At 42.9% G+C, this 20,324-nt stretch overlaps 1 protein-coding gene across 1 annotated transcript in view; it reads left to right on the plus strand.

Moving 5' to 3' along the window:
- Positions 1-4,694, plus strand: part of cdc16 (cell division cycle 16 homolog (S. cerevisiae)) — a 69,534-nt gene extending 64,840 nt beyond the window's left edge. Inside the window, exons 16-18 of the mRNA XM_043691247.2 lie at positions 1,406-1,541; positions 2,499-2,589; positions 4,116-4,694. Coding sequence (XP_043547182.2) covers positions 1,406-1,541; positions 2,499-2,589; positions 4,116-4,405 — 517 coding nt within the window. The 3' untranslated portion in view covers positions 4,406-4,694. The remainder of the gene's footprint in view (positions 1-1,405; positions 1,542-2,498; positions 2,590-4,115) is intronic.
- The last annotated feature ends 15,630 nt before the right edge of the window (positions 4,695-20,324 follow it).

Raw genomic sequence — 20,324 nt, forward strand, 5'->3', positions numbered from 1 at the left:
TTACTGAAGTCCATATAGATCACGTCCACCGCTCTGCCCTCATCAATCCTCATTGTTACTTCTTCAAAAAACTCAATCAAGTTTGTGAGACATGATTTCCCATGCCTTTCCAAATACATGTATATCCTGTCCCTCAGGATTCCCGCCGACAACTTGCCCACCACCGATGTCAGGCTCACTGGTCTATAGTTCCCTGGCTTGTCTTTACCTGCTCCTCGGATGCTGCCTGGCCTGCTGTGCTTTTCCAGCATGACATTTTTCAACTCTGGTACTCCAGCATCTGCAATCCTCACTTTCTCCTAGTTGTCTTTACCACCCTCAAACACTCAATTAGATGATTAACCATTAACTGGTCTTTCAAGTGTTTCACTACTCAGAAGCCTATTGTGTATTTGGGTCATTGACATTTCCAATAAAATCACATCTAACAATGTCTGGAAACAGTATCCCTTTTCACAAAGTGAATCCCCTCTTTAATAAAAATTTATCATTTTTGTTTGAAATGACAGTATTTTCATCTACTATCATAACTGCACTAAACTATCAAGCCATAAATTTGCTTGAGTCGCTTTAATATTTGACTGACATGATTAGCTACTTTCGACCAGCAGCTAATTACCAAATGTGAACATTAGAATGGTCCGGACTCTCTCTTACGGAGCATTGGGTCTAATGTTGGACTATGTATTTTGAGAAAGATGCCAAGGTTTGGAGATAATTGGCTGGAATGGTATCAGGGCTGAGTGGCTTCAGTTATGTAAAGAAACAGAAGAATCTGATGATGTTCTCCTTTTTAGTGAAGAGAATTTGAACAAGTAGTGTTTCAGCTGGTGGGAGGGACAGATTTTAGATTGATTAGCAAAAGGACCAGAGGCAAGCTGAGAATTCTTTTGTTTTAAACCATTGAGTTGTTGTGATCAGGAATGCACTGCCTGAAACGGTGGTGGAAACAGATTCGGCAGTAACTTTCAAAGGGTAATTGGGTATATACTTGGAAAAGAAAGTGAGGACTGCAGATGCTGGAGATCAGAGCTGAAAATGTGTTGCTGGAAAAGCGCAGCAGGTCAGGCAGTATCCAAGGAGCAGGAGAATCGACGTTTCGGGCATAAGCCCTTATAAGGGCTTATGCCCGAAACATCAATTCTCCTGATCCTTGGATGCTGCCTGACCTGCTGCGCTTTTCCAGCAACACATTTTCAGCTATATAACTTGGAAAGGAAACACTTCCAAGCTTCAGGGGAAAAGAATACATGTGAGCTGGCACAGACGCAATGGTCTCCTGATGTGTAAGATTCTGTGATACATTTTTTTGACTTTAGTTTTTGCTTCATATTAAGTATGTCTGTGCAGGCATGATCATTCATAATTCTGAAAGCTTGCTTTAAATCCTTTCTTTCCTTTTTAGGAAATATGATGAAGCATTAGACTATCACCACCAGGCTCTGGTCCTCATTCCTCAGAATGCATGCACCTATTCTGCTATCGGTTATGTGCTGAGTCTCATGGGAAACTTTGAGAGCGCCATCAACTATTTTCATACGGTATGATTTTTCTTTGCTTGAACAACTTTAAGATATAAAACACAACCGTGAATTGATCTACCAGCTGCCAAATTATTTAACCCCTTTTACTGATAGATGTGATTTTTTTTTTGTGTATTTCATCTGAAGTTATTGAAAGAGGAACTGGGTGGTGCCCTGTGTTTGCATGTTATCCTTACCTGGGACTAGGGAGGGGATCCTACTGTATAATTATTTGTGGGGATATTGGGTGAGGGATGGTGTGTGAAAAGTGCATTGACAGAACCTTTGATTTTGAGTGTTGTCAGACCTTGATTCTACCTCTGAGCATTACAGTATGAACAGACTAAATCTGGGAAGGAAGGGAGGGTTAATTTATCTACAGAGACCCAGTGAATCATGTCTCCTTGCAAAACTTCTGTCTTTACAATCAGTGTAATGGGAAGTACAGTATCACAAAACACACTATATTTCCCACAGTCTGCACCCCTACAAGCCATGCATAATCGTGATTTGAAATTATATCATCTTTTCACTGTCATTGGATCAAAATCTAGGAACTCCCTTCCCAACAGCCCTGTGGACATACTTATGGCAGATGGATTGCAGCTAATGAAAATGTAGTTCATGAGAACATTCTCAAAGGCAATAAAGATTAAGCAAAACATTGCTGGAAGCCGTGTGAATAGTGTGAAGGAAGGAAAATATAAACTGTTGAATTATTTGTCTGTGTGTAACCATTATTCCAGTTCTCCCATTAACACTTCCCTACATCCACCCTGACAGAATAAATCTTTCCATCTCTGGAAGATAACTGTCTAAATTGTCTATGGCTTCTCTCTCAAACTTACACCCATATTATTAAATCACATTTTAAACCAGTTGATGACTGGAGCTACCTTTTTTAAAGTAAAATAAATGCTTTTTCATTCCAATGGAGGAAACAGTTTGAGTTTGATATTTCGTTTTGTTTTGCAGGCTCTGGGTCTGCGTAGAGATGATACTTTTTCAGTTACGATGCTTGGTCATTGCATAGAGATGTACATTGGGAGTGCAGATGCCTATATTGGTAAGCAACCACCTTAAAGCTTTCTGCACAATTTTAAACCATTGTCAATGTCTGGTTTATTCTTTGTGGAGGTGCCAGTGTTGGGCTTGGGTGGGCAAAGTCAGAAGTCACACGACATCAGGTTATAGTCCAACAGGTTTATTTGAAATTACAAGCTTTCGGAGCACTGCTCCTTCGTCAGGTGAAGCCCACTTGTGATTTCAAATAAACCTGTTGAACTACAGCCTGATGTTGTGTGACTTCTGACTGTGTTTCATTCTTGCACTAGCACTTAGTTCCCAGTCTCTTGATCAATAAGGCCTGTTTCCACAGTACGACACTGCTCACCTCTAACACACCTAGAGAAAGTTGTGCAGTTTTATGAACTGCCATGTTTTCTGTTCTTGGTTAAATCAAAGCATTATTTTTCTTTTGGATTTCAAGCTCCTAAGCAATGCCAAGTTCAAAAACAAAGACTTGCATTTAAATGGAGCCTTTCCAATCTCAGGACACCCAAAAATGCTTTTGACTTACGCATTTAAGAAGTGTAGTTGTCATTGTGATGCAGAAAACTCAGCAGGCAGTCTGTGCACAGCAAGATCCCACCAGCAACCAAGTGTTAAGTGACAAGCTCGTCTACTTGGGGTGGTGGATTTGGGTCACCAGGAAGAAAGGTTCTGCTTGATCTTCAATACTGCCCCCTTTGTACATAGATGGAACCTCTAGTTAATGTCAAGTCTGGATTACGTTACCACTGACTGCAGCATTCTTTCAATATTGCATTGGGAGTGTGTCAGTCTGGATTATAGGTTCAAGTCTCTGGAGTGAGGCTTGAACCTGCAGCCCTCTGTCTCAGAAGAAAAGGCAATCTGATGTGCACTAATGAGACCTGGTAATAATAATTCTGTAGAAACAAGAGTTGTGGTAGAGGACTAGAAAATGCAAATGTACAAGGTAAGGCAAAGAGATTTGTCAGGCCATCACAGACTACTTTCACTTGGTCGTGGGTAAACTCCTAGAGTACACGATGCACCATTGGGAAAGTATGAATTAAAAAGGATGACCTCTAGAGAATTCTACTGGGTAAATCGAAACATGCCACAGAGGTCTTGAGATACTTAATGTAAAGAGACACTATTCGAATTTGTTGAAGAACTAATATTGGCCAGGGCACTGGGAGAATCTCCAGTTCAAATAATGTCATGGGATCATTCATTTTATAATCAATCTGGTATGTGAGCATCACTGGCCTGGCTAGTATTTATAGTCCATCCCTAGTTATCCTACAGAAGAGTTGTGGTATCTGAAACATCAACCACGTTATTTTTGACACCTTTAGTGAAGTAATTGTTTAATATTCAAACTAAGCTTGGTAGTATGATTGGAAATTAGTTTGTTTCTGTGTTTTCAAATGGTAGAAAACAGGAACACACAAACTGGAGAAGACCATTCAGTCCACAGTACTTATACTGGCTCTTCAAAAGAGCTACTCAAACCACATGTTTTTTATTCATGTGTCTCAGAGGAAAATGTTCCTTTCATTGCAGGAACTGAGTTAAAGGAGAAACTTGGTTGCTACGAGCTCGACATGTCTACAATGAAGGCACCAGCGATCAAGAAAATGATTTGCCCCTCCTGGGAGGAGAGGGAGTGTGATACTGAGTTGGAAAGGCAGCCCCTTGAGGAGAGTGGCATCATGGCCTTGGATACATCACCCCAGCAGAGCAAGGTAGCAAGTACCGAGGCTCACCACGAAGACACCCCACTTTTCACAGAAATGGAAATGAATGAAAGTGACATGATATTAGAGGCATCCTTGTCTGACCACAGTACTTGAGTGTCTTCTGACCAGAAATTTTGGAACCTTCGTCATCTCCTTAGCAAGTTAGTTAAACTGTGATGTCTGCAGCTGATTTAGAACTCACAGCAGCACTGGCGGAACCGGGCCCATTCAGCAGACAGTGAGTGGTCCCTTCCGCAACAATGTTTTGGTAGCAATAAGCAAATGATTGAGATGGTTATTTAACGATGTAATGATCTCATGGTGACCTGCAGAGTAAAAGGTGATCATGATATTTTGAAATATTGCCACCTGTCATTTCATTGTATTAAAATCTCGAAACTTGTTCTTTATGTTGTTCCATCTTTGTGCAGTGTCTTATTGTAGTGAGAACCAAATGTCAAATATTAATATTTTTGTAGTCATCATATTCTGCATGCATCTATCATAGAATCATAGAGATGTACAGCATGGAAACAGACCCTTCGGTCCAACCTGTCCATGCCGACCAGATATCCCAACGCAATCTAGTCCCACCTGCCAGCACCCGGCCCATATCCCTCCAAACCCTTCCTATTCATGTACCCATCCAAATGCCTCTTAAATGTTGCAATTGTACCAGCCTCCACCACATCCTCTGGCAGCTCACTCCATACACGTACCACCTTCTGCATGAAAAAGTTGTCCCTTATATATTTCAGACCACATCAGACAATCATCTCTGACCTCTGCCACTCTGTATTACCTGTGTTTTCCAGACTTTACTGTAGCTTCTTAAAATATTAATGGGTTTAAATAGCTGCTGCACATATTTCTCAATATATGTAGGGTCAGTTAGCTCAGATGGCTGCGCAGCTGATTTGTGATGCCTGTTCAAATGCTACACCAGCTGAGGTTACCAGGTAGGACACCCTACCTCCCCCATGCCTGAGGCTTGGTGACTCTCAGGTTAAACCACCACCAATTGTGTCTCGCTAATGAGAGAGCAGCCTGATTGTCTGGTAATACTATGGCGACTTTATCTTTACATTAATTGAAGTGATCATTAAATATATCGCAAGCCTGTTGCATTTCCATACATTCGTATTTCTAAGGCAATGGGACAATCGTTGACCACCCATCCTCCCTGAATACCCTTTAAACTCAAAAGAAATCACCTTTGGCATGTAGCGGTTGTATTACATGCTCTGTTTCCCTTTCGTGGTCTTTCCTTCCTACCTTTGTATAATTCATGTAGATTCCTGTCTTTTGCAGAACATTATTTGTGGGCGGCACGGTGGCACAGTGGTTAGCACTGCTGCCTCACAGCGCCAGAGACCCGGGTTCAATTCCCGCCTCAGGCGACTGACTGTGTGGAGTTTGCACGTTCTCCCCGTGTCTGCGTGGGTTTCCTCCGGGTGCTCCGGTTTCCTCCCACAATCCAAAAGATGTGCAGGTCAGGTGAATTGGCCATGCTGAAATTGCCCGTAGTGTTAGGTAAGGGGTAAATGTAGGGGTCTGGGTGGGTTGCGCTTCGGCGGGGCGGTGTGGACTTGTTGGGCCGAAGGGCCTGTTTCCACACTATAAGTAATCTAATCTAAAAAATAAAATTATTTCAGTAAACTCATAGAGATGTACAGCATGCAAACAGACCCTTCAGTCCAACTCGTCCATGCTGACTAGATATCCTAACCTAATCTAGTCCCATTTGCCAGCATATGGCTCATATCCCTCTAAACCCTTCCTATTCATATACCCATCTAGCTGCCTTTTAAATGCTGTAACTGTACCAGCTTCTACCACTTCCTCTGGCAGCTCATTCCATACACGTACCTCCCTCTGTGTGAAAACGTTGCCCCTTAGGTCTCTTTTATATCCTTCCATCTCATCCTAAACCTATGCCCTCTAGTTCTGGATTCCCCCACCCCAGGGAAATGACCTTGTCTATTGATCCTATCCATGCCGCTCATAATTTTGCAAACCTCTATAAGGTCACCTCTCAGCCTTCGACACTCCAGGGAGAACAGCCCCAGCCTGTTCAGCCTCTCCCTGTAGCTCAAATCATCCAACCCTGGCAACATCCTTGTAAATCTTTTCTGAACCCTTTCAAGTTTCACAACATCTTTCCAATAGGAAGGAGACCAGAATTCCAACAGTGGCCTAACCAATGTCCTGTACAGCTGCAACATGACCTTCCAACTCCTATACTCAATACCTCTGACCAATAAAGGAAAGCGTACCAAACACTGCCTTCACTATCCTATCTGCTTGTGACTGTACTCTGAAGAAACTATGAACCTGCACCCCAAGGTCTCTTCGTTCAGCAACCCTCCCCAGGAGTGTTAACTTACCACTAATTGTACAAGTTCTGTTCTGATTTGCTTTTCCAAGATGCAGCACCTCACATTTATCTAAATTAAACTCTGTGCCACTCCTCAGCCCATTGGCCCATCTGATCAAGATCCTATTTTACTCTTGACCAACCCGATGTTTTTCATTTAAGTTCAGCTCTTTTTGAAAATGTTCACTGTAAATGGTGTAGTAATATTAATGCAGCATGTGGGACCAACAACATAACTCTGAGTTCAATTCAAACTTATGACTACTTATCCAGAATCCAAACATTGGAAGTCAAGCCATTGACACAGTATTCAAGGAATACACATTGGCACTTTGAGGTAATGAGCTTGCCTCAGTTGAAGAGGAGACGTGACTCCGTTTCCTGGTTTGTCATTTCTGAGATTGGCCTGATTGTGTTTTTGATTCAAAACATCGTTGTGGATGGGCCATACATGTTACCTCAATCACTGACACCCACTTCCCACAAACAAAACAACCCTTCCCAGTTTTTGTTTGTCGGCTGCTGTAAAGAATCGACTGCTGTGCACCAAGCGAACAGCCAGCTATGGAGGCCTTTGCTACTCCTGGATGCAAGCAGGCGCATCCCACAAAACATAATGTAGACTAACCCATTGTTAAACTATCCTTACAACAGCGAGAGTTTATGTAAATAATTCTAACTGGGATGAAGTTTGTTGCTGAGCAGCATGAAGAAATACTAGTACAATTAACTGAAAGCTCTGCCAAAGAGGTAATGGTCAAGGAGAATCCTAGGATTAGGAGGAGGCCATTCAGCCCCTCGAGCCTGCTCTGTCACTGAGTAAGATCATGGCTGATCTGTGTCCTAACTCCATATGCCTGATTTGAGGACATATGCCTTTTTACCCTTGCTAAATAAAAATGTGTCTGTCTGATATGTAAATTTAACAATTGAATTAACATTTACCACCATTTCAGGAAGAGTGTTCCAAACTGGCACTACTCTTACTATATATATTCTTGTAAATCTTTTCTGAACCGTCTCAAGTTTCACAACATCCTTCCGATAAAAGAGAGACAGAAATTGCAAGCAATATTCCAAAAGTGGCCCAACCAATGTCCTGTACAGTCATAACATGACCTCACAACTACTATACTCAATGCTCTGACCAATAAAGGAAAGTATACCAAATGCTGCCTTCAATATCCTAACTACCTGAAACTCTATTTTCAAGGAGCTATGAACCTGCACTCCAAGGTCTCTTTGTTCAGCAACATTCCCTCAGACCTTAACCATTAAGTGTATAAGTCCTGCTAAGATTTGCTTTCCCAAAATGCAGCACCTCACATTTATCTAAATTAAACTCCATCTGCCACTTCTCAGCCCGTTGGCCCATCTGGTCAAAATCTAATTGTAATCTGAGGTAACCTTCTTCGCTGTCCACTACCCTTGCAGTTTTGGTGTCATCTGCAAACTTACTAACTATACTTCCTATCTCATATTCAAATCATTCATATAAATGACAAAACGTAGTGGACCCTGTACCCATCCTCACAGGCTTCCAGTCTGAAAAAAACTCTCCATTACCCTGTCTTCTACCTTTGAGCCAGTTTTGTATCCAAATGGCTAGTTCTCCCTGCATTCCGTGAGATCTAACCTTGCGAACCAATCTCCCATGGGGAACCTTGTCGAACACCTTACTGAAGTCCATACAGATCATGTCCACCACTCTGCCCTCATCAATCCTCTTTGTTACTTTTTCAAAAAACTCAATCAAGTTCATGAACGTGATTTCCCATGCACAATCCTAATCAGTCCTTGCCTTTCCAAATATGTGTAAATCCTGTCCCTCAGGATTCCCTCCAACAGCTTGCCCACCACCGACATCAGGCTCACCAGTCTATAGTTCACTGGCTGTCCTTACCATGTTTCTTAAATAATGGTACCACCTGCAGTCTTCCAGCACCTCACCTGTGACTATCGATGATACAAATATCTCAGCAAGGGGCCCCAGCAATCACTTCTCTAGCTTCCCACAGAGTTCTAGGGTACACCTGATCAGGTCCTGGGGATTTATCCACATTTATGCATTTCAAGACATCCAGCACTTCCTTCTCTATAATATGGACATTTTTCAAGATGACACCATCTACATCCCTATATTCTATATCTTCCATATCCTTTTCCAGAGTAAATACTGATACAAAATACTTGTTTAGTATCTCCCCCATTTTCTGCGGCTCCACACAAAGGTCACCTTGCTGATCTTTGAGGGTCCCTATTCTTTCCCTAGTTACTCTTTTGTCCTTAATGTATTTGTAAAAACCCTTTGGATTCTCCTTAACCCTATTTGCCAAAGCTATCTCATGTCCCCTTTTTGCCCTCCTGATTTCCCTCTTAAGTATACTCCTCCTGCCTTTATACTCTTCTAAGGATTCATTTGATTTCTCATGTCCATACCTGACATATGCTTCCTTCTTTTTCTTAACCAAATCCTCAATTTCTCCAGTCATCCAGCATTCCCTGTACCTACCAGCCTTTCCTTTGACCCTAACTGGAATATACTGTCTCTGGACTGTCGTTATCTCATTATGAAAGCTTACCATTTTCCAGTCGTCCCTTTAACTGTGAACATCTGCCCCCAATCAGCTTTTGAAAGTTCTTGCCTAATACCGTCAAAATTAGCCTTTCTCCAATTTGGAACTTCAACTGTTAGATCCGGTCTATCCTTTTCCATCACTGTTTTGAAACTAATAGAATTATGGTCGCTGGCCCCAGAGTGCTGCCCCATTACCACCTCAGTCACCTGCCCTGCCTTATTTCCCAAAAGTAGGTCAAGTTTGCACCTTCTCTAATAGGTACATCCACATACTGACTCAGAAAATTTAACAAATTCCTCTCCGTCTGAACCCTTAACACAATGGCAGTCCCAGTCTACGTTTGTAAAGTTAAAATCCCCTACCATAACACCACTATTATTCTTACAGAAAACTGAAATCACCTCACAAATTTGTTTCTCAATTTCCTGCTGGCTATTAGTGGGTCTATAAAAGAAGGGCTTATGCCCAAAACGTCGATTCTCCTGTTCCCTGGATACTGCCTGACCTGCTGCGCTGTTCCAGCAACACATTTTCAGCCCCGCTTTCTCCTCTATAATACAATCCCAATAAGGTGATCATTTCTTTCTTATTTCTCAATTCCACCCAAATAACTTCCCTGGATGTACTTCCTGCAATTATTAATTTTCTAAAATCTCAATGTAGTCCTGTGAGCTGTAGCTCACGATACATGATAGTTTTCAAGTTGTGTGTTTCCCTCTCCATTGTTTCACAGAAATATAAACATAGTCAAAGAGTGTGACACTGGAAAAGCACAGCCGGTCAGGCAGCATCCGAGGAACAGGAGAATACAGTTGTAATGCTATCCCTTAGCAAAAACACTACTGTCCCTCCTCTCTTGCCTCCTTTTCTATCCTTCCTGTAGCATTTGTATCCCAGAACATTAAGCTGCCAGTCCTGCCCATCCCTGAGCCACATTTCTGTAATTACTATGATACCAGTCTTGATTTCTTTGCCAGCTTTGTTGCATTGAAGAAGTGCAGTCTATGCAGGGAAGGTATTCTGTCAGTAACAGTGCAGGAACAAGATATTTTTAAAATCAGGTTAGTGTTTGGATTGAAGAGGAATTTGCAGTTGGTGGTGTTCCCTTACACATACCGTTCTTGTCCTCCTTGATGGTGAAAAGCGTTGCTTTGGAGATGCTGTTGAAAAATCTACCCTTCCACTAGGTTTGAGAGGAGAGAATATTCCCTCATTAATTTTCTAAAATCTAGCGTGGTCCTATGAGCTGTAGACGTGATAGTTTTCAAATCGTGATGTGTTTCTCTCTCCATAGTTTCGCAGAAATATAAACATAGTCAAAGAATGTGGCACTGGAAAAGCACAGCCGGTCAGGCAGCATCCGAGGAGCAGGAGAATCAAAGTTTCAAGCATAAGCCTTTCATCAGGATTCCTGTAATTGCTATGATACCAGTCTTGATTTCCTTGCCATCCCTGTTACCCTTGAGAAAGTAGTGGTCAGTTGCCCTGAAGAAGTGCAGTCTATGCATCTTATGCAGCTTATGCTTGAAACATCGATTCTCCTGCACCTCGGATACTGCCTGACCAGCTGTGCTTTCCCACCATAACGCTCTTCAACTCTGATCTTCAGCATCTGCAGTCCTCACTTTCTCCTAGAAACATAAATGCACCCTGGTTGAAGAGAGGGGATTTGAGAAGGCTATTTTTATGGAGGAGGTGATTGAGGGGGAAATATAAAATCGAGTTAGAAACATGAACGAAAAGATTGGGTGGGTGGATAGGTCTTTGAGGAAGATCCAGAAGATGAGGGGATGGAGGCCTTGTGTACGAACATTAAACCTGCCACCAATAGTAGTGCACAAGTACACAATCATGGTTCAGTGCAAACAATAGATTATCTACGTCAGTATCAATCAAAGACATATGTTTCAAAAGTTTTATGCGGCAACATTTTACTATTTTATCAAAGTTTAATTATGCAAATGATGAATGAGTTATACTCACAAACAAAAGCAGAAATTGCTAGACAAACTCAGCAGATCGGATAGCATCTGTGGAGAAAAAGCAGAATTAATGGTTTCAGGTCCAGTGGCCCTTCTTCAGAACTGATTTTAGCGAAAAAAAGGTTAATGATAAAAGAATACAATAGAAATCCAGTCCAAGAGGAAGCAGAACTTCAACAGTAATTTCTGTTTAGTTTCTGATTTCCACTATCTGCGGTTCTTCGGTTGTTTTCATAAGTTATGTTTGTGTCTCATATTGCCGAATGTTTGCTATTATCGTTTAACTGAAGCTTTTTGAGTCAGAGCAGCTCTTAACAGGCTTGGAATTGGCAAACTGTTAGATGACAGGAGGAGGAAACAGCTTGAAATAAACACAAGTGGAGAAATAGTGCAATCATAATGACCACAGTTGCCAAATGACCAAAGAAGCCTGGAGGAAATGCTACTGATGTGTAATATTATGTTCATTCTCTTTCCAACCCAGCTTACCTCTATCTCCTCCAGATCCAGGAGAAAGTTCTGTTGTAGACCCAGGTGAGCTCCGACAGTAAAGAAACAGAAATAGCTGGAGAAACTCGGCAGGTCTGCCAGCATCTGCGGAGCAAAGACCGAGCCAACGTTACTTCTGAACTGACAGTGTTTAGAATAATTCATCTTCTCACAAAGCGTTGTGTTGTAGGTCTTTGATTTCCAATGCTTTCCTTAAATGTTTGAGCAGGAGTTGAGTGGTTTAAGTGCAGTATCACTGAGCATTTGTTTCTTTAGTCCAGCTGATCTAAACCTAAATAACTGACTGCCTGTGAAACGTGAGACCTTGTGTTTTATATGGCCATCATGAATACTTCCAGCTTGAAGTTTCTCATTCGTGTAAATGTTTGTTCTTTGGTAGTCACAGTACAGCATCAACACAACAATTGCTACCATACTGACTTAATAATGTAACACATTTTGGTGTGTTAGTTGGAAAGATCTGAGACATGAGTTAGGCATTAATTCTTCGCAGAGTCAGTTCAAATCACACACTGGAATATTGTAGCTCCTAAAACATTTTATTTTTCAGTCAGTCAAGTGCCAGTAAGTTCAACATTGGCATGATTATATCACAGTCATGACCAGCACATTGTCAGTGTTTCCAAACACTGAAAATAAACAAATTCCAGTTTAGCTCATTGCGGCACTATACACCCAAGCAAATAAAACTTGTGTGTTATATGTTGCATTTACGTGAGTGGATCCAAAGCAAGCTGGAAGAATGGTTTTGTGGTCAGAAAAGTGAAAGGATGTGGATGCTTTGGAGAGGGTATAGAAAAGGTTTACCAGGATGTTGCCTGGTCTGGGGGATTTAGGCTACAAAGAAAATTTGGATAGACTGGGTTTGATTTTACTGGAATGCTGGATGTTAAGGGGCATATTTGTTAGAAGTTTATAAGATTGTGAATGGTATGGATAGAGTGGAGAGTATGAGGATTTTTCTTAGGATGGAGGGGTCAATTACTAGGGGACACAGGTTTTAGGTGCACAGGTGAGTGTTTAAAAGAGATGTGCGAGGCAGGTTTTTCATGCAAAGGGCAGTGAGTCCCTGGAACATGCTGCCGTAGGAGATGGTGGAGCATTCAAGAAGCATCTGGACGAATACACGAATAGAAAGGGATTAGAAGAACATGGATCCTGTAAGTCGAGGCAGTTTTAGTATTGAAGCAAACTGTGTCAGTGTAGGCTGTATTGTTCTTTATATTCCTATTACCTCATTGGGTCAAACTGGATTTCCTGTTTTATTTGTGATTCTGATTTCAGTTACATTTACAATGTTGGGTTGCATGTTCATTGAATTATTCAGAAGGATGCCATTTGACCAACCATCTTGTGCCAGCTCTTTGAATGATCTATCCAATCAATCTACTCCATGACAACCAAAGTACTGCGGATGCTGGAAATCTGAAATCAATACAAGGTGCTGGAGAAGTTTAATACTCAGCAGGTCTGACAGTGTCTTTAGAGAGAAACAAAGTTAATGTTTTGAGTACAGTGTCTTCTGAAGTTGGGTCACATCAGATTTGAAACGTTAATGCTGTCCCTCTCTCTCGAGACATGCTGCCAGATCTGCTGCTTCTTAATCCATTCCCTAATGTTTTCCCCTCAGCAACTGCATTTTTCCCCTCTGCAAATATTTGACCATTATCCTTTTGAAACTTACTATTGAATCTCCTTTTCAGGCAGAGCATTCTAGAACTTTGTCCGTGAAACAGTGGCTTAAATAACAATGTTTGGATTAATGATCCATCGAAGATATGAATTGATCAAACTGGTCCTGGTCTTAAGACATCTGCAATTAAACCTCCCTCCTTTGCACTAATACATCCTTAGAACACCGTTCTCAATTAAAGGTGCCTGATACCCTACCCTCGCTTCACGTATTTAAAGGAAACAATATGAACTCCGGAGTTCCACAGATCAGCCACGGCTCTGAAAATATTTGGCCGCTTTTGTAATTTTTTGCCACAAGTGTGCGATGACAAAACATAGAGCAAGATTTAGGTTCCAGGAAAACCGCAGGTGAGCAATAGACTCCACATAGTGTCCTAGATCACAGGAGTGAACCTTAAATGACCACTTCAACAAAGTGTTCAGATTAGATCTTTTCTGTACCAACATCAGGTGAGAGCATACTCAGCATAGACATTTCAGAGGGAATGTGCAGCAGTACATAAGCAAAGCAAGTAGACTGGTAAGAGATTGACAGCTAATATCAAATGATAAAGGAGCATTGGAGTCAATTAGGGACACAAAAGGTGCCAGAGTCCAGGACCACAGGACATAATCTCAGATTAAAGGGTCATCAATTTATTATAGAGAGGAATTTCTTCTGTCAAAGTAGTGAATCTGTGGAATCTTTACTGCAGAGGGCTGTAGAGAATGAGTCATTAAGTATATATAAAGGTTAAAGGGAAAAGCAAGTGGAGTTGAGGATTAATAGATCGGTTGTGATCTCATTGAATGGCAGAGCAAATACAATGGCCGCATTCAGCTCTTACGTCCATGGTCTTAAATGAAGCTAATGACCATTAAGTTTCAAATTCTCCTTAGATAGAGGGCCAGTGTCAGAGAACTGGAGAATTGCAAAAGTTAGGACCTTGTTCAAAAAAACTGTATAAAGATAAGCACAGTAACTACAATCAGTTTAATCTCAGTGATGGGAAAGCGTTCAGAAATAATAATAAGGGTCAAATTAATGTTCTCTTGAACAAATATGGGTTTATCAAGGAAAGTCATCATGGATTTGTTAAGGACAAAATATGTTTAGCATGTTTGAGTTTTTTGATAATGTAATAGGTTTTGTGAGGGTGAATTAGTTGTTGTGATGTACATGGCATTTAATAAAGTCTTGCACAACAGACAACAGCAAAGTTAGAAGTTATGGAGTAAATGGGATAGTAGTATTATGGATATTGAAAGGGTTAAATGTTTTCAGTTATGTGTTTTTGAGTAAACTAGGATGTGAAAAAAAGATTAGCAGATGTACTCTAAATGTAATAAAAAATGAAACAAAAAAGACAAGGTCAGTGAGATACGGGAACCATGCATGGATGAGAACACTTCCTGCTCTATACACATGTGTGAACCAGCAACTGAAGTTTCGCATGTGATTGTAAGTTGCAGAATTGAATAATAGTATATGTACTTGACTCCAGGAGTATATCAGGAGTCAAACTTGTTGGCTTATACTATCCTATTATAGACTGCTCTTGCTTGAATAAATGATCAGAACCTGCACCTGCAAAACTTGCTCATGACAACACTGTGTTTGATCGGATCTCAAACAAATTCACCTGGACCACCTCTGACACCTCCCTCCCCTTCCTGGACCTCTCCATCGCCATCAACAATGACCAACTCAACACTGACATCTTCTACAAACCCACTGACTCCCACAGCTTCCTGGATTACACCTCCTCCCACCCTACCTCCTGCGAAAATGCCATCCCATATTCCCAATTCCTCCGCTTCCGCCGTATCTGCTCCCAGGAGGACCAGTTCCACCACAGAACACACCAGATGGCCTCCTTCTTTAAAGACCGCAATTTCCCTCCCACGTGGTTGAAGATGCCCTCCAACACATCTCATCCACGTCCCACATCTCTGCCCTCCAAACCCACCCCTCCAACCACAAAAAGGACAGAACTCCCTGGTCCTCACCTTCCACCCCACCAACCTCTGCATAAATCACATCATCCACCAACATTTCCACCACTTTCAAAAGGACCCCACCTTCCCCACCCCTATCTGCTTTCCACAAAGACCAATCCCCCTGCGACTACCTGGTCAGGTCCATGCTCCCCCAACAACCCACTCTCCTCTCCCAGCACCTTCCCCTGCCACCACAGGTGTGCCCACATCTCCCTCCTCACTTCCGTCCAAGGCCCCAAAGGAGCCTTCCACATCCATCAGAGTTTCACCTGCACTTCCACAATTGTCATTTATTGTATCCATTGCTCCCAATGCAGTCTCTTCTACACTGGGGAGATCAGATGCCTTCTTGCAGAGTGCTTCAGAGAACTTCTCCAGGACAACCACCCCAATCAACCCCACCGCCCCATGGCGGAACATTTCAATTCCCCTCCCACTCTGCCAAGGACATGCAGATCCTGGGCCTCCTCCATCGCCACTCCCTCACCACCCCACACTTGGAGGAAGAACGCCTCATCTTCCAGCTCGGGACCCTTCAACCCCCTGGCATCAATGTGGGCTTCACCAGTTTCCTCATTTCTCCTCCTCCCCCCTTATCCCAGTTCCAATCTTTGAGCTCAGCACCTCCCTCATGGCCTGTCCCACCTGTCAATCTTCCTCCTACCTATCCGCTCCACCCTCCTCTCCGACCTATCACCTTTACTCCCATCTCCATCCACCTATTGCACTCTCAGCTACCTTTTCCCCAGCGCCACCTCCTTCCCATTTATCTCTCCACCCCAGAGGCTCCCAGCCTCATTCCTGATGAAGGGCTTTTGCCCGAAACGTCGATTTTCCTGCTCCTTGGATGCTGCCTGACCTGCTGTGCTTTTCCAGCACCACCTTAATCTTGACTCGGATCTCACACAAAGTTGAGGCAGAGTACAGGAAAGAGATGGAGAGCTTGAGTAAAGTCAACAATCCCTCCCTTAATGTCAGCAAAACGAAGGAGCTGGTCATTGACTTCAGGAAGCAAAGTGGAGGACATGCCTCAGTCTGTATCAATGGTGCTGAGGTGGAGGTGGTTGAGAGCATCAAGTTCCTTGGAGTAAATGTCACCAACAATCTGTCCTGGTCCATCTACGATGACACTACAGTCAAGCACACCATCACCTCTACTCCTCAGAAGGCTAAAACGGTTTGGTATGTCCAAAGTGATTCTTCTAGGAGAAAGTGAGGAAACTGCAGATGCTGGAGATCAGAGCTGAAAATGTGTTGCTGGAAAAGCGCAGCAAGTCGGGCAGCATCCAAGGAGCAGGAGAATCGATGTTTCGGGCATGAGCCCTTCTTCAGCCCTGAAGAAGGGCTCAAGCCCGAAACGTCGGTTCTCCTGCTCCTTGGATGCTGCCTGACCTGCTGTGCTTTTCCACCAACACATTTTCAGCAAAGTGATTCTTATCAATTTTTATAGATGCACAATATCTGGATGCATTACAGCTTGGTATGACAACTGCTCTGTCCAAGATCACAAGAAATTACAGAGAGATGTAAATGCAGCCCAGTCCATCATGAAAGCCAGCTCTCCTTTCATTAACCCTATCCACACTTCTCACTGCCGCAGGAAAGCAGCCAACATAATCAAAGACCCCTCCTACCCTGGTTATATTCTCTTCCAGTCGGGCAGCATCTGAAAGGCAGGAGTGTCGATGTTTCAAGCAAAAAAGCTAATGCCCGAAACGTCGATTCTCCTGCTCCTTGGATGCTGCCTGACTGGCTGTGCTTTTCCAGGACCACACTCTCGACTCTGATCTCCAGCATCTGCAGTCCTCACTTTTTCCTATATTCTCTCTCACCCTATCCCATCTGGCAGAGGATATGCAAGTTTAAAAGCACCTACCAACAGATTCAAAAACAGCTTCTTACCCACTGTTGTCAGACTTATGAGCTGACCTCTCATGTATTAGAGTTGATCTTTCCCTGCACCTTCTCTGTAGCTGTAACACTATATTCTGCAAGATGTTTGATGGCCCTGATGCACATATTTAAGTCAAAGGTGGAGAAAAGAAAAACTGATAGCAAGTTTTGAGAGGATTTGTAGCTCAGGTTGAAGTCCTGGATGTGGGTTTGCTCGCTGAGCTGGAAGGTTTGTCTTCAGACATTTCAGCACTATACTAGATAACATCTTCAGTGAGCCTCTGGATGAAGCACTGGTGGTATAGCCTGCTTTCTATTTATGTGTTTGGGTTTCCTTGGGTTGATTATGTCATTTCCTGCATTGAGCCTCTCCTCTTCCTCCCCAGTGGTTTCCAGGTCTTCCTTAGGCTCTATTTCCTCAACCCCATTGTGTATTAGAGAGTCAGAAAGAGGGAGAGAGGATAGGTCTGTCTGGAAGAGGGTGCAATGTTTGGATGAGAGGCTTTTGTTTACATATTCATGCGATGGGGGCTTTGTTAGCTGGGGGAGCCTTCATTTCCCATCCCTAATTACCCTCAAGAAGGCAGTGGTGAGCTGTCTCCTAGGCCACTGCAGTCTGTGGGGTATACGGACAACCATAATTCAAGAAGTAAGTTCCAGGGATTTGAGCCAACAGCACTGAAGGAACGTCAGTATATTTCCAAGTCAAGGTGGTGAGTGGCTTGGAGGGGAACTTACAGGTGCTGTAGCTCCTATGCATCTGCTAGCCTTGTCCTTCCAGATGATGGAGGCCTCAGATTTGGAAGATGCTGTTGCAGGAGGCTTTGTGAGTTTTAGATTTAGATTACTTACAGCGTGGAAACAGGCCCTTCGGCCCAACAAGTCCACACCGACCCACCGAAGCACAAACCACCCAGACCCATTCCCCTACACCTAACACTACGGGCAATTTAGCATGGCCAATTCACCTAACCTGCACATTTTTGGACTGTGAGAGGAAATTGGAGCACCCGGAGGAAACCCACGCAGACACGGAGAGAATGTGCAAACTCCACACAGACAGTCACCTGAGGCGGGAATTGAACCCGGGTCTCTGGCCACTGTGCCACCATGCTGCCCAAGTTACTGAAGTCCATCTTGTGGTACACACTGTTGCCACTGTGGGTTGATAATGAAGGGGGTGAATGTTGAAGGTGGAGGATAGGGTGCCAACTAAGTGGGTTGCTTTGTTCTAGATGGTGTCAAGCTTCTTGAGTGTTGTTGGAGCTGCACCCATCCAGGTTGGTGCCGAAGGGCCTGTACTGCGCTGTAATGTTCTAACTTATGTCTGACTTGAGCCTTGTAGATGGCGGACAGGGTCTGGGGAGTCAGGAGGTGCGTTACTCAGTTACTGAGCTGGAGGGTTCCTAGCTTCTGACCTGCCCTCAAAGCCACAGTATTTATGTAGCTAATCAATGTCAATGGTAACTCTCAGGAGAGTGTGGGTCAGCTTTGGTAAGGAAGGGTGGACAAGAGTGTTTCTTTTTTCTTTATTCTGTAAAAGGAGGAGGGTGTCACTGGCTAGGCAGCATTTATTGCCCATCCCTAATTGCCCAGAGGGCAGTTGAGAGTCAACTGTGGGTTGAAATTGCTGTGGGTCTGGAGTCACATGTAGGCCAAACCAGGTAAGGATGGCAGACTTCCATCCTGAAAGGACGTTAGTGAACCAGATGGGTGGATGAGGATGTGGTTGAGTGTGAGTGCAGGCATGTGAAACTGTGAGTACATCTGGGTGTTTGTGAGTGTGGGTAAATGACTGAAAGTGGACATGGGCGAGGGTGAATGAGGGTGGATAAAGTGAGTGTGGGTGGATGAGGCTGAGTGAAGTGGATGAGGGTAGGTGAGGATGAGAGCATTGGCTGACCAGGCGTCATTTCTCCAACCGACATTCTGTTCAGGCCTGGCTCTCCACAAGTTGTTATCCACAGCAGCGTAGCTGTCTCCTTCTTTCAGTTCCACCACCTTCATCTCCTCCTTTTCCTCTCCACTGATCTTGTCATGATTCTACGTATAAGAAGTCACGGACCTGACGCACTAGCTTTGTTCCTCTTGCCACTGATGCTGATAGATCTGCTAAATATTTCCAGCATTTTATTGTTATTTCAGAAAAACAATGTTGTTGGGAATGATTATCTCGTGTGACAATCTGTTCGTTTAGAATGTAGCCACTCACCAGCTGACATTTAATCGGATGTGTAAATAAACTATCCAACATAACTGTACAATGGTAAAGTTAGTGTTATCAATTTTTATAGCATTTCTTTTGATTTACAGGCTTTTCCTTATCTGTAGATGACAGTGTGTTGCATTTCTTGCACTAACACACAGGAGATGCAGTCGCTTCATTGTAACACAGTAAGGCTATCTCCGATACGTTTGAAACACTGTAGAATTGTGAGAAAATACAATCACCAGAATCTAGTACACCCAAGAAACCAAATTAAAGCTTATTTCAAAGTTGCAAAGCATTTATAAATTCATAGGCAGAATTGACTTTATCTGGTTACAGAACCATATTAAATGAAAAGCAAGAGCATTAACGCATAATTTTCAAAGGTGATCCACCTGTCATGAATGCACTGTTGTTGTGTTGCCATAGTCTTACCTGACTATAGGGGCTGCTCTCTCATTCAAGAGAAGCGACTGGTGGTGACTTAACCTGAGGACCACCAGACCTCAGGCAAGGGAAGAGGTTGACAAGGAGAGTCTTTCATGGTAACCTCAAACCAGTGATGGGAATTGAACCCACGCTGTTGATATCTGAAGAACAATTTGACAATCAGTTTCAGGGGTGGGGGGTGTAATGAAGTGATAAACACATTCTGAAGCTAAAGTATGAATGAAATGTGGTAGCAGGCCATTTAACCACGATTGACTTGGTAATCTTTATTCCAACCCTAATTTTTTTTGTACTTGATTCTTTCATTTGCCTCAAGCATCACTTGCATTCCCTGTTCTGATAATCCACTATTTAGAAA

This window comes from Chiloscyllium plagiosum, unplaced genomic scaffold (assembly GCF_037043375.1).
Source record: "Chiloscyllium plagiosum isolate Xiang-an unplaced genomic scaffold, Cpla_swu_hap1 HiC_scaffold_6, whole genome shotgun sequence".
Taxonomy (NCBI): domain Eukaryota; kingdom Metazoa; phylum Chordata; class Chondrichthyes; order Orectolobiformes; family Hemiscylliidae; genus Chiloscyllium; species Chiloscyllium plagiosum.